This window comes from Pseudopodoces humilis, chromosome 5, assembly GCF_049639895.1.
Source record: "Pseudopodoces humilis isolate 2021_Gansu_Grassland_sample_001 chromosome 5, ASM4963989v1, whole genome shotgun sequence".
NCBI classification, from domain to species: domain Eukaryota; kingdom Metazoa; phylum Chordata; class Aves; order Passeriformes; family Paridae; genus Pseudopodoces; species Pseudopodoces humilis.
The window spans coordinates 34,946,970-34,961,345 of NC_142204.1; the positions used below are offsets into that span (position 1 = coordinate 34,946,970).

At 34.9% G+C, this 14,376-nt stretch overlaps 1 protein-coding gene across 2 annotated transcripts in view; it reads left to right on the forward strand.

The window, feature by feature from the left end:
- Window positions 1-14,376, forward strand: part of PPP1R12A (protein phosphatase 1 regulatory subunit 12A) — a 113,253-nt gene that overhangs the window by 62,534 nt on the left and 36,343 nt on the right. For both annotated transcript variants that reach the window (XM_014248945.2, XM_005519385.3), the window contains exons 4-9: window positions 5,288-5,447; window positions 7,283-7,427; window positions 9,587-9,661; window positions 10,156-10,244; window positions 10,372-10,529; window positions 14,169-14,290. In XM_014248945.2, coding sequence (XP_014104420.1) covers window positions 5,288-5,447; window positions 7,283-7,427; window positions 9,587-9,661; window positions 10,156-10,244; window positions 10,372-10,529; window positions 14,169-14,290 — 749 coding nt within the window. The remainder of the gene's footprint in view (window positions 1-5,287; window positions 5,448-7,282; window positions 7,428-9,586; window positions 9,662-10,155; window positions 10,245-10,371; window positions 10,530-14,168; window positions 14,291-14,376) is intronic.

Sequence of the window (14,376 nt, forward strand, 5' to 3'; positions counted from 1 at the left end):
TGCTTGTTTCATGGAAGCAGGGAAGAAGGCATGCAATATACCTCCTTCTAAATTTATGTTCGAAGACATAAGAACTGAGGGTTTTTGTGTGCAAAGATAAAATCAAAGGAAGTATTCTGTGATTGTGGATGAGAATGGAATAGAAAGGATATGAATCTGGATGTGAACTTAGAGTGCATGTCTTACTAAATCATGAGATAGTTGTCTCAGCAATAAGGTTTTAATTACGCTCCTTTGATGGCATCCTTAGCTTGAATATATAGATACTACATAAATATGTGTGTTAATATTACATAAAAAAAAGGATTATTTAGTCATTATCAGAATCACTTAGAAAGTGCTTAATTGTGTGTGTTGTGGCTAGAGAAGTTAATAGCTCTAAAATAGGAACCTAATTGTTTCTCGTAACGTGGAATTAACAGCAAGGCATTGTGACACTTTCATCTTTGGCTATGTAGCTCTCCAGCAGTGAGATAATTCACATTTCTTCCATATTATATACTCCTTCATTTCAAATAAAGCAGTGCCACAGTTTTGATAATGCAAGTTAACAGTGGGGTCTGTGGAATGACCAGTCCTGGCTCAGTGTTAAGGGTAGTGGAAGACCAGCCTATTTATTTTGAAAATAAACAATCCTGGGTGACGAAATATCCTATCTCTGTGTAGGTAAAATGTGCAGTGTGGAAATTAAGTAGATATTTTCCATAACATTTTTGCCTTGCAGCCCTTTCATGTGTTTATTCTTCCGTTCATTTTAGTTTCATTTTTGTGTTGTAGTGTTAATGCTGTAAATTTGGCTTCCTACATATTGTCAGTCAGCATTGTTTGGTGCCAAAAAATTGCTTGGGAAGATTGGTCAGGTTCATTGTGATTTCAGATTTAAGTGATGACATTTGATGTTTTTTTCTGTTAGGTATCTGAGAAGAATCACTTGTTACATCTCTTTTTTTACTGCTTTTTCAGGCCTTATGTCTTTATAGGAAGTGTCGAAACATACTACTCAGCTACTCAGCATTCTATTAATCATCATTTTGTAGTTACGCCAAATTTTTGGCAGGTGTCAAGCTGCATTTTAAGGACGTGTCTTATTACAGGACAAAATGTGGGACCCTCTAGAGACACTAAATGCATAAAAATAAATCATAGGACACAATTCAGTTTTGTGTGACATTACAGGCTTGATAAAAGGAAGGATCTGTAGTGTTTCCTCATCCTGTTTTAGCATTCAGGCTCCAAGGTCTGATCTGACTAGAGAGGAGATGTTATCTTGTTATACGAGTTCTGTTGTAAGGAGTGCTGGGCATTAAAGAAGAAAGATTTTCTAGTATTTTTATCCAGTGTCTGTTTTTCTTCAGTCATTCAGATCCCTGACATGCTACATCTCTAAAATTGCACCAAGAGTCAGGTGCCTTTTCATGTGTCCTCTTGTGTCCTGCTGAGCAAATAGCATGACTTGATATAATGAACTGTGCAGGAATCATGAACTAAGGGAGTAGCTATCCTGTAACTGAAGCTGTACCACTCTGATAGTTAGCAAAATATTTTTCTACCCTAATATTCAGTGGGGAGTTATTGAGTTAGTTATTTTTTAAGCATAAAACCTAGCTTAGTTTTGTAATTTGTGAGAAGGTAAATTCTGTGCTCGAATATGGTATAAAGATTTTTTTGACTCAATTACAAACACTTCACAGATAACAAAATCAGGTGTTTTATGGAAATTATACCTAAGTAGTGCTGAACAGCTGTTCTATTTGCACTCCATATAGTTAAACTATTTTGTGTGCTATAAAAAACCCTTCTTCTAGGACTTGTTTTATTATTTCTCCACATGACTAATACCTTTTGCATTGGTCAGTCCTGTGTGTATATAGAGGCTACTGCAATCCTCAAAATCATTTAGCTTCATCAAAAATATTATTTAGTTTCTCAGTGTGACCTGCTGTGTTTCTACTTGGCAGTGTTTCAACACGGAGTTGTGGAAGTTGTCTTTTTCCAGTAAAGTTTTTATTTGCACTGGTGAAAACCAGCAGTCTTGAAAGAGATGTGGCTTTAGTCCTGGCAAGCCCTGGCCAGTTTTAAATGTTGTATCTCCTCAGGGCTTGAGTGGGGTTAAGTATAATGGTTTGAAGTGATTTTTTTAGCTGTTGATCATCAGATGTCCTCTTAAAATTATTTTTAACTGCTTGAGCAGCTATTTTGAATTATAGGAAATATTCTCAGGAGGTGAGTTAGTGGGGAGAGGTAATGTGAGGTGAATCAGGGGTTTCAGTATGGTAGCTATTTATTCAGTAACTGTCAGAGTGGTCACTCACCCTGTTCCAAAGAGAAACACGTGTTCCTCTCATTCTTAATTATAGGTAATGTAACAAGACTCTCCCAGATGTATTGCTTAACTCAGATTTGTTTATGTGGATAAAATGTGAACTATTACATTTGTATATAAACATTCACTTCATGAAGTAAAAAGTGGGTTGATCTTCTCTGCAGTATCTATAAAACATGCCTTTATATGGCTGAGTTGTCCTAAAACAATGATTCAGCATTTAAATTTATGCTGAATTTTCATTAAATGCTCACTGAACAGTGCACTGTTTTCAAACCTGTTTGAGGCTATTGAGTAACACTTGTTGATCAGGAAAAAAAGTGAAAGCATTTTGTAATAAATTATTAATGATTTAAGTTGTTAGGCTGCCAGGGGTTAAGCATACTGGTGGTGTGAACGAGGGCTGTGGCTGAGGCTGAGCTGGGAGGCAGCGCATTGCCATCTATGGGCCGTTGGGAGAAAGGGTTGGAAACATGATGAGCATTTTCTTTTCCCCTGGTATCTTAGTAGAATCTGGAAAACAAAAGGAAAGAGAAAGCCCCATACAAGGTATAACAAAGGCTGTTTACATTCCATTTTCTGTAGTTAATAATGGGAATTGTATTTATCTCAGAGTACAGCTTTTTTCTGTGACACAGAGTTTAATTCCCATTTTCATGAGTTATTAATGTGAAGAGTTTAATTTAGATTGGCAAGATTCTGGTACTTTCTTCTGTTGAAATATGACCAGAAATTTGCTGTCTTGTAAAATAATGTATTGATACAGCCATTAAACCTCTGCAACTATTATATTTTTTTGGGCTTCAGAAATGCAATAGTTCATGATATTAATGGAAGTCTGTATTGAGTATTTTTCCTGCAAAAGCATTACTATTTTGACATAACCTGGTTCTTTGGGCCTGTCTGGAAAGTAAGCTTAGATATGACCCATTAGAAGCTCACAAGATCAGGGTGTGGAATGAGTTTTTTCTCTGTTCTTCCTTTATACAAAAGTGCCTCAGAACAAACAGCTATGTTCATGAACAGTTTTACACTGGTAGGAATTTTTTCAGATTCTTCAGGTGGAGAAGGTTACTCATGCTGAGAAGGATTCACTGTTGGACTTTGAGCATACAAAAAGGGAATGGACATAAATGTGACTAAGAGATAATCAAATATACACTATTTATTTACACAGTAGTGTTTTGCAGGCAACACTGACGTATAAATGATTGTACTCTAGAGTAGTGTCCCAGGATCTGCTGATCACTGCTGTGTCGTTCTGAAAGGAGAGCAGATGCTCAGGCCTGTGAAGTTACAGTTTGCAGTAATTCACATATCAACATGTAGGAGCTTCCTGAGGAATGAGAATATATGACTAACCATGTCTTACTGGTTCAGAGTTCTTGGTCTTCACTCTTCATATGTTATACTTAGAAAATTTTTCAGCTTTTTCCTCTGCTGAGCCTTTCAACAGCCTTGTATGTCTTCCTGCAGCTTGGAGACTAAACATCTGGATTATGGTTTTTGTCAGTTTCTGATAAAATGTAATTCTTTTCGTTTTTTGCCTAAATTGTCAAGTTTAAAATGGTTTTGCTGGTCAATTAATTGAATGAGTCGAGGAATTCAGTCAAGTCCTCAGAACACTGACTGTTTAACTTGCTTCAATTACTTTATGGTACTTAAGGAAGTTTATTTTTTTTATTGTCTTTAGCATAAAGTTTTACAGTATATATATCTCCCAAGTCCCTGCATGCCAGTGTGTAAGATTAGAGAAATCATACACATAAAAACATTTTGTTGAAGGTTGGGCCACTGATATTCTGATAGAAGTCAACCCAGATACAATTTGTATTCTTGGTGATCACAGTTTCTAAGTTGTTTTTCCTTATGAGCTAAGGGCTACACAGAAGTCTTAAAGTAAGTGTGGTTTAACTTTTTCATATTTTATTGTCATGATGTAATGCTGCTTGGAATTGGGCACTTCTGACTTTTAGGAAATGTATCTTGAAAATCCCAGATACAATTTGTGTTCTTGATGATCACAGTTTCTACGTTGTTTTTCCTTATGAGTTGTCACCATTCAGACATCATAGAGGGAATTATGCTCTTGCATAGTTCTTTTCAAGATCTTTTTTTCTGCAATGTTCTGAGGTAGTAATTACAAAAATGCTTGCAAATAATGTGTTTGCATTACCCATTCAGGGTCTGGAATTTGTTTAACCTGATGCATATACTTGTAGGTGTTATGATGGTAGACTGTGTTTCTCCCTTTCCATCAGTGTATGATCATTTATTTTTTTTTAGTGAGACATACTGTAAAAAGTTTTCAGTGTTTTTGGTGGTTTTTTAGTAGAGCTATGAACTGCAATATCCAAAGTGTTGTCTATATGTGTATAAGGTTTGTGATTCACAGTGATAGGAGACAAACCAGAAATGCTTTAGCAAGTGTAAAAGATATAGCTTCATCTTGTCATCATTGTAAAGAAGCAAGATTGTTTCTCTTCCCATAGGGATCTGTTTATAAAACAACTTCAGCCATTTTCTATTGTATACAGATACATCAACATGGACTTATCTTTTGGTGCTTAGAAAATGAATAGAATTTTTCTCTTTTTTTTTTAAACAGGTCACTTCAGTGGTTATTAGGTGATGACAGACATTCTTAAAAGAATAAGTTTGAAGAGTTTTAATAGACTGATTTTTATTATTACTTATTTATAATCTTTTTTCTACCCATCCCCTCCTTTTGTTAAAAAAGGCATTATGCAAGCTGTCTTACAAAACTGGATGTTTTCATAACCTTGGAATTCATCTTCCAAAAAATATTCATATCAAACTCTGAACATTATTCAGATTGTTTAGTTTTTATTTTCCTATATCACATAAATATGGCATAAAATTTGTTATATAATTGAATTGAAGTATTTGAACTAAAGTATTTTGTGTCTTCTCTTCCCTTCTCCTCCTCCCTGTCTGAATCAGGGGTTGATATAGAATCAGCTCGAAAAGAAGAAGAACGAATAATGCTAAGAGATGCAAGACAGTGGCTCAACAGTGGCCATATAAATGATGTCAGGCATGCAAAATCTGGTGGTACAGCACTTCATGTAGCTGCTGCTAAGGGGTACACAGAAGTCTTAAAGTAAGTGTGGTTTAACTTTTTCATATTTTATTGTCGTGATGTAATGCTGCTTGGAATTGGGCACTTCTGACTTTTAGGAAGTGTATCTTGAAAATCACAGTCTCTCTAGAACAGTCTCTTCTCAAAGCTTGATTTTATGTTTTCAAGCACTCATTAATCATGATGTTGTTGGCTTTCTATTCTACGTCATTCAAAATACGAATAGCAGTATACATGTTGAGCCTGAATATTACTCAGGAGAGGAAAGTTGCCCTGCTTTAAAAGCCAGCTATGTAAACAAGCTTAAGATCTTTTTATAATGCCAGTTAACATCCTGGTTGGTGCATGTTTTCAGGACACCATATTTATTTCCCTACGTAAAGCAGAGTTCGTAATCCAGGCTAAAAATTTTTGCACTTACGAACCAGATAATCTAATTTTGTGTTCATTTTTAAAAAAATCATGACTCTTGATGTCTTCCCTGGAAAACTTTAGGCTTCAAGTGTCCCCTAATTCACAACTTTTCATTAATGTTATATCAATACATATTGTAACATATTTAATCTCTTTTTCATCAATGTTCTTCTTTTATTCTAGTAAAGCATAATTAGTAATACATGTCTTTAACATGATTGTAAATTTATTTGACTGCTTTAGCAGTGTTAGGAGCACTTACAAACTGTAACATGAGTGAAAATAAGCACACATCCTGACTGTGAGTATCGGTGCTTTTAAAGTCTGCAGAGCAATTTACTGAATGGGAGTTCTGTTTCAAAAAAACCCTGATGCTCAAACATGATGAAGGCACATTATTCTGTTGGAAAAGAGTGATTTTTGTTTTAGAGTAGCAGGTATCTGTAAGGGAGTTGTATCTGTAACTGTTTGGGTGTTTTTTAGCTCCCTCAGTTTTTGTCTTTTTTGTAGTCCAGTGTATATACTTCTCCTAGGAGAGGCAAAACATATGTGCAGGCAATTTTTGTGATTGCTTCAAATTATCAAAAATGTGTGCTCTGTATTGGATGCAAGACTGCAAGATTTGCAGCTGATCATGTGTGAAAGTTGACTCATTGGAGGATATTACTGTAAGTATATTGGCTCTTGAGAAACAGATTTTTTTTAAAATAATATTTTGTTCTTATGTGATTTTTAACAATTATGGACAGTGGTTCAGACAGCTCTTAGCTCTTTACATAAAAACCCTTGTTAGTTTAAGTATCCTTTGTCACTTTGATGCTCACCTGAGAACCCATGATGAATGTGAGTGCTGAATACAGGCAGAACACCAGGTCGTCTCTTTGAGGAACTCTGCTCCCTCTCAGAGAACAGTTGAAGCGTATAAACACTAGATTTTTGCAAAAAGTTAATGACAGGAAATGAAAGTTTCAAGCAGCTAATTTTAGAATGGAAGGGGGATTTAATAGTTTACTAGTAAGACTAATAAGAACACTGTATCTAACAATTTTTTGTATCTTACAACTTTTTTCCTTATTTATACTTAGTTTTTTCCTTAGTTTTTTTTTAGTTCCTTAGAAATAGGCCTTTTGCCTATTTCTGCATGTACAGAGAAGAATATGTAATTATAGAAACAATGGTCTTTGGAGAGGAAGTGAACAGAGAAGAAAATGGAAAAGGCTGTTTTTCTTGAATTTTCCTTAAAATATATATACACACCTGCTAAACAATGAAAAGGCAGGTGTTTCTATGAGAAGCAGAATTAATCAACTGTCAGTAGCCCAACTAAAATATCTATGAGAAAAAAGGAGGAAGATATCACCATAGAGCAGTTTCATAATTTTTACTAAAACTTATTTATCCCTGTTGGCAGTGTCAAGATCAATTTCTTTTAATTTTTTCAGGCTTTTAATACAGGCTCACTACGATGTAAATATTAAAGATTATGATGGCTGGACACCACTTCATGCTGCTGCTCACTGGGGTAAAGAAGAAGCATGTCGCATTTTAGTGGAAAACCTATGTGATATGGAGGCTGTCAACAAAGTGGTAGGATTTTTATGTAATCCTTGTCAAGATACAAAGTTCTGGTCTCTAAAGTGACTTTAGAAGCCAGGGTAAGAAAAGTGATGATAAACTGCTGTTTACTGTACGTGGAGCTTTATATAATGCATGTGTTGTCAAACCAGCATGGTTGTGTTCAGCACTAAATTCTCTGATTGTCTAAATTAATTTCTAGGCCAACTTTATGCTTTGTTCTTTTATTAAATGATCCATTCAATCTTTGACATGGAAATTCACAATTGAAAGAGTTTGTTGGCATTTCAGAGGTACAAAATTAGTGGCTTGATGGATTGCATTCAAGCTTTCGTTTGATCTCTCAAGATGATGATGATGCCTTTGGGTAGTGTTTTAACTCCTAAAATCAGTTTGTGTTAGTATATTAAAGAGTTGTCACTATATTATGCTGATTTGGGTATTTTGGAAGAAACTTGTAGGTAACTCTGGACCCCCTGGACATAACCTGAATGCTTCCTAAGCAATATTTCTTTGGCTTTTATGCAATGGCCTGTGTAGCTTGCTGATCTTGTTCCCAATAGACACAAATATGTTCATGAGTTCACATAACCATCAAAAGGATCCAGACCTTTTCATTCAGCCATGTAAGTGCTGAGCTCTCATTCTTTTCCTCATAGTGTGTTTTACAGATAGACTCTGTTCAGCTTCCAATTTATGTTAGATTTTTTACTGGGGTTGTGAAAATGTGTATACATACATAAATACACTAGAGAACACTCCCATAACCATATATTCAAGTCCACTGGATGAGAATAAGAAAAAAGGAGGCATAGAGAGATGTCAGTGGGGTCTTTTTTTGGTATATGGACTTGTCTCTGCAAGCTAGGAAAGTCTTGCATGTTTTTAAGTAAGCTAGTAAGCATTTTTGCTTTTGGAGAGGGATTGAAACCTCTGGATTTGGTTTCGGTTGTATGTGCTTAGCATCTCAGAGAACTCGGCCACCTGACTTCAGGTATCAACTGTTGCAGATTTGGGTTTAAGATGTAACCTTCCAGCTGCTACAGTTTTCTGCAAAGTGACTTTTTGTGGTTATAGTGGATCTAATTACCATGTAATGGCTACCTAAAAATAGAAGGCCACATTAAAAACTGTAGTTATAATGCAAATAGAAGCTTGTGGTAATAGTTCATATGGCAGAAGACCTCAAGTTGTTTTGGCTAATGCTTGTTAAAAGGTGCACATGCTTCTGCTGTATGATCAGAATTAGCAGTTTAAAGGTTCATCCTTTCTAACCAGTTACAAGTCTTCTCAGTGTAATTAGGAGGAAGTGTGCCTTTAGTTTTGAGAAACTGAAATCAGCACAGACAAAAAAGAACACCTTTCATTATTTTTATAAGCTGCTGTGGCCACTTTTAAATGACAGCTCTGTTTTTTTTACTGGTTATTGTATAGAAGTGCTTCTAGTTTGATCTTGTCATGATCTCCCAGCATCTCAGTAAGTCTACCCAGCATGTTGATGCAGCTGCATTTATGCCAGTGAATATGGGACTTTGCCTAGATTCCAGCCTTCAAGTATATGTCCCATGGAAATCATACACTAAGGAGAAATAACAAGTGGTCATAGCAGATCTTCTATAAAGTAAAGCGTGAACTGTAAATAGTTTTGCTGTAAAATGTGAATGTGTGACTACTTAAATTTGTTATCATTAACTCCCTTAAATAATTTAAACTTAAAAAATTAAGCGATATGTGATAGTCTGAGATGGGCAGGATACTGAACTGCTCAGGATCCATCCATTCAGCTTCCATTGTGAACAGTTATTTGGCACTAATACTGTGAGATTATATTCATCAATCTACTTTTCATTCATAGTGTTCTTTTTTTCCCTCAAACAACAGTAAAATTTTATTGTCATATCTTTATCACTTAAAAATGTGTTTACTCATCAAGTATAAATATTTTTGTTTGAATCCCCCCTGCCCCCCCCACCCCCCCAAAAAAAAAGAATATTGCAAAATTGTTTTCAAGTACTGACAGACTAACAGTTTGCAGTAGAGCTTGATTCATATTTTCCAAATTGTCTCTCTAAATGTTCTGCTTAACCTTCATCATCATGTGATGAGAAGACATCGTAGTCTGATACATTTAAATTCTGTTGTACGATTATGGTGTTTTACTTCTTCTCCAGGGTCAGACAGCATTTGATGTGGCAGATGAAGATATTCTAGGATATTTAGAAGAGTTACAAAAGAAGCAGAATCTGGTAGGCCTTGTTCATATACATATATATATATATATATATATACACACACACGTACACACACATATGTACGTACATGCATACATACATATATATGTTACATTTTATTGTACATATGATTATGGTATCCAACTCAGGGCAGCATATAGATTAAAAACAAATTTTAAATTGAGGGCATCGATTCAGGTGATGCCACAGTCATCTCAAAAGGTTTTTTATGCCCTTACTTGGTCACCTATGGTGACCAAAAAAGCCTTGAAGAAAAAAGGCGATCTACGACTTGTCTTGTCCAGTGGGTATTTTATGATCTGAAGTATCAACAATGAGCATCTTACTTGGAATAACAGTTTCTAAGATTTTTAGGGATTTCAACATTCATACTTCGAAAGTTTATACACATTCTAGTGTTTGTAATATTTAGAGATACCTCTCCATTTGTAATTTTGTCATACTGCTGGCATTCTAACAATTAAACTGCACCATTCTGTGTTTTGAAGCTTCATAGTGAAAAACGTGAAAAGAAGTCTCCCCTAATTGAATCCACAGCCAACATGGATAATAATCAGACACAGAAAACATTTAAAAAGTAAGTAAAAATAGGAAAAATTATGAAGTCTTTAAAAAGATGACTTTACAAGCTGTCACAAAGTCCTACTTAACAGGCTTTAGTAAACTCTTCAGTACTTAATAAATACTTCTCTTTTCAAACTCAGTAAGGAGACACTGATTATGGAGCAAGAAAAGAATGCATCTAGCATAGAGTCCCTGGAGCAAGAGAAGGCAGATGAAGAAGAAGAAGGAAAGAAGGATGAGTCCAGTTGTTCTAGTGAGGAGGAAGAGGATGATGACTCAGAATCTGAAGCAGAGGCAGGTATGTTATTTGGAGCATTGCCTTTCATTAAATATTTACTTTATAAATTTACTTATTTAATATCACACGATACAGAGTTAAGTATGTTACATTTCACTTATTTTTCTGTATTTCACTGTCTCCTGTTATTTTAAAGTAAGTTTATATATGTCTAAAGTCAAGTCATAACAGACATATCAAATGGCTCTCTTTAGCTACTTAGGTTAAAACTATTAACCGGCTTACTTGATTGGCTGCTTAACAAATTGATGCTTTTAATTAGATAGATAAAATAATATAAGCCTGAAGTAGCATGTCAGAAACATTGAAAAAGTTAGAAGATCAAATTAGAGAGGAAGACTCCTTAGCAGTATTTGCTTGTGCAACTGGTATAGAGATTGGATCAGCAAAATTGCAGACATTCTCATTTGTTCTTATCATCTTGAAGTAATTACTAATTAATGTGGTTCAGCTATTCATTAAGTAGTCATGCATATATTTTCTGTGTGTACTGGGATAAACTTTTAAAGGTATTATTTTAATAATAACTGTTGCTTCATATGTAACTTAAGTTCAAGAGACTTATTCTTTGAAAAGTTTTGTGTTGTATGCAAAGTTGTATGCATATTACTCTCTATTTCTCTCTTGAGAAATGGAATTAGTGGGTTGTTTTTTTCTTGAACAATTATCAGAGTAGCAAGTACCGAGAAGTACAAGAACATCATATTATCTTTTCCTTTCAAACCAGAAAACAAGTGTCTTGCAATAAGTGTTTAAAGATGCATGTTCAATCCTAGTAAAGAATATTAGAATTGCAGTGCAGCAGTACAACACATAGATATGGATGACATTAGAAATATCTTGTTAGTATTTTGTACTTAAACTTTTTAAAATAAGTAACACTTTTTGGTGAGCTGTCAGTTTTCATTTTAATAGATTCTAATTTCTTCACCTGGAAAGATAAGACTATGAAAGTATTTTAAAGCTAGCCAATCTATCATAAGCATTTAATGTAGATAGTAGTAAAAATAACTTACAAAACCAAACGTTCTATTATGGTTTAATTTGTTGGGGTTTTTTTTTGTAGTTTGAAACAATCCAGCATTTCAGTGTTATGCTAAAAAAAAGTGTCTGGCAATCTTTGTCATTAGTCTTTTACCTTAGAGTACTTGCATCCATTATTTACTGAGCTTCGCTAAACTCAAACTACTTATAATATATAACATGTAGTAATTTCTCTGTCTCTGAGCTGACTGTAATGTCTGCTGAACTTTATGACTCTGGTAACTGTGTTCTCTTCATTGCCAGTAGTTTGTGCCAGGAAAATTTGACTATGACACAAGAATTAATTTATGTAAACTTTGGGGGTTTTAATATCAACAAGGCTTTATCATACTTTATTTGGCAAGATACACTTTAAGCTTTTCCCTGTAGAGATACATCTCTTTTAAGTTCCAAGATTTTACTTTCCCTTTTTTTACCATTATTCAGCTTAAGGTAGTGAAAGATTTTTCTAGTGAAAAATCCTATTATTATAAGGAGCATTCTGGTTGTGAAATATTTTAATGCTGTTCAGTATTCTGAAGCACTGAAAATGGTGATTTCTAATATTTTAGGATAATTAAAATGTTGTCCTATATTTTTGTTTCATTGGTTATGTGCAAATATAGGTTAAAAATAAATACACTTCTGTCTGTAAGACCAAGAAAGGAAATATGAATATGAAAGTAGCTTCTTGCAAAGGACAGGGAAACAAGATAAAAAATAAATTTTTCATCAGTTCAGGTTTTGTAATTTACTTTTTTGGACATACTTATTTTTTTAATTAGTATCAGCTCAGTCATGCATACAACTATGTTCTTATAGTTCTAGAAATAATTTAAGAATACAGTTGTGAAAAAATCCATTCTTCTCCCTCCTGATAACTTTTTCTGTATATTTTAAAGATGTATTACCTAAAAATTTCTATCAGATCTGCCTGTGCATCGTCTCAAATCATACTGTCAGTCCCACATTGCCTTGTTCAGCTTTTTATCACCAAGAATTTTACCACCACTTTTTTTCACTTGTGTTTAAAAAGAACTTTTTATTAAGTGCCATTGGTCATGTCAGCTGTTTATATTTGTATTTGTTTACTGCGTAACTAACATTCAAAACACCTATTCAGCTATGTCCATAACTAAAACAAGTGTGTAATAGCAATATCATGGATTACACAATTTCTAATTGTAGATTAGTACTTTGTTGAATTCAAATGTTAGTTGTGAGAGCACTTCATGAAATCCTTGCATACTTTCTAATTTAATTACTTCTAGGCTGTATGGGTCACGTAGATGGAAAGATGTATTTACAGTAGGACCAAAACCAGTAGGGATTGAACCCCTTGTTGCTTCATACTGCACTAATAAATAGGAGGCAACATCTAAGCCCAAAGAATGTGCAGTCTGAATATGTGAAACAGAAGCAAGGTGTAACATTATGAAGCTCAAGCAAAAGCAGTGACAGCAGTTGTATATCAATCATGGCATTTTCTGTGTATTTGTGTAAGAAGGGTTGAGGTTCATAAACGTGGACAGAGGAAAGAATTTGAACAAAGCAGGAGAGAGTAGATAGGTAGACAGTGAAATGTAGATAAGAAAAACAAGGGACAAAGAAGTAATGAAGCAAATGGAAAATTGATGTTCTGGAAGGGCAAGTCCCTGCCACAGCTCATTCTGGTGACTAGAATTCCTCATGGAGTTCTCTGCACAGTTAAATATTTCTTTGAACTCAAACACGCATAGTTATCGGAGAATAAATGTTTCACTTTGAATTGGCACCTGCCTTCTGTAATTTGAATTAACTATTACAGAATCAAAAGATAGTCAGGGTAGGAAGGGAGCTCTGGAAATCATCAAGTCCAACTTCCCCTGCCAAGGCAGGGTGACCTAAAGCAGGTTACATGCAAAAGCATCCAGGTGGGTTTTGAATGTCTCCAGAGAGGGAGATTCCACAACCTCTCTGGGTGGCCTCGTCCAGTGCTCTGCCACCCTCGGTGTTCTTCCTCATGTTGAGGTGGAACTTCCTGTATTTTAGTTTATGATATTGCTCCTTCTCCTGTTGCTGGACACCATCAAAAAGAGTATGGCACCATCCTCAACACCTGCCTTTGAGATATTTATATGCATTGATGAGATCAGATGAGATGTTAACATATCTTCTACTGTTACAGTTTTTGTAGTCATTAGCCAGCTACTAAAATACAGGCTATGTGGGGAGACTGAAATCTGTCTCCAGAGGTTTCCAAGATGTGACTCATCAAAGCCTGAGCAACCTGATTCATTGGCAGTATTGACCCTCCTTTGAGCAGAAGGTTCAATTAGGTGATCTCCTGAGTCACTTGGAACCTGAATAGTTCTGTAGTTCTGTCTCTGGATCTCTAAGTGGTAACACTTGGTCAATACAAAAAAATTGTTACATGCACAACCTTTTAGAAAAAGAAGATGGACCTAGCTAAGATATAAATTTTGAGTAAGGGAGAGAACACTGAGGAATAAATAGTAAAATACTGGTCATAAAGTTAACTGTCAAATTTGTTGGATAGAAATTCAGCTTGGTGTTGTAAAGGTAATGAAATTGTGAATGAAAAATGAAGATTAAAATCTTGTAAATATTTTGCAGATAAGACCAAAACCTTGGCAGCTAATAATGCAAATACCACAAGTACACAATCAGCATCAGTAGCTGTGATGGCGCCTTCAGTAGCTGGTGGCCAAGGGGCACCTACATCACCTGTTAAGAAGGTAAAAGAAAATACCTTTTTATTTTCTATGATACGGTATTCTTATGGTTTTCTATTTCTTTTTTTCCATGTAATTTTTTTTTTTTT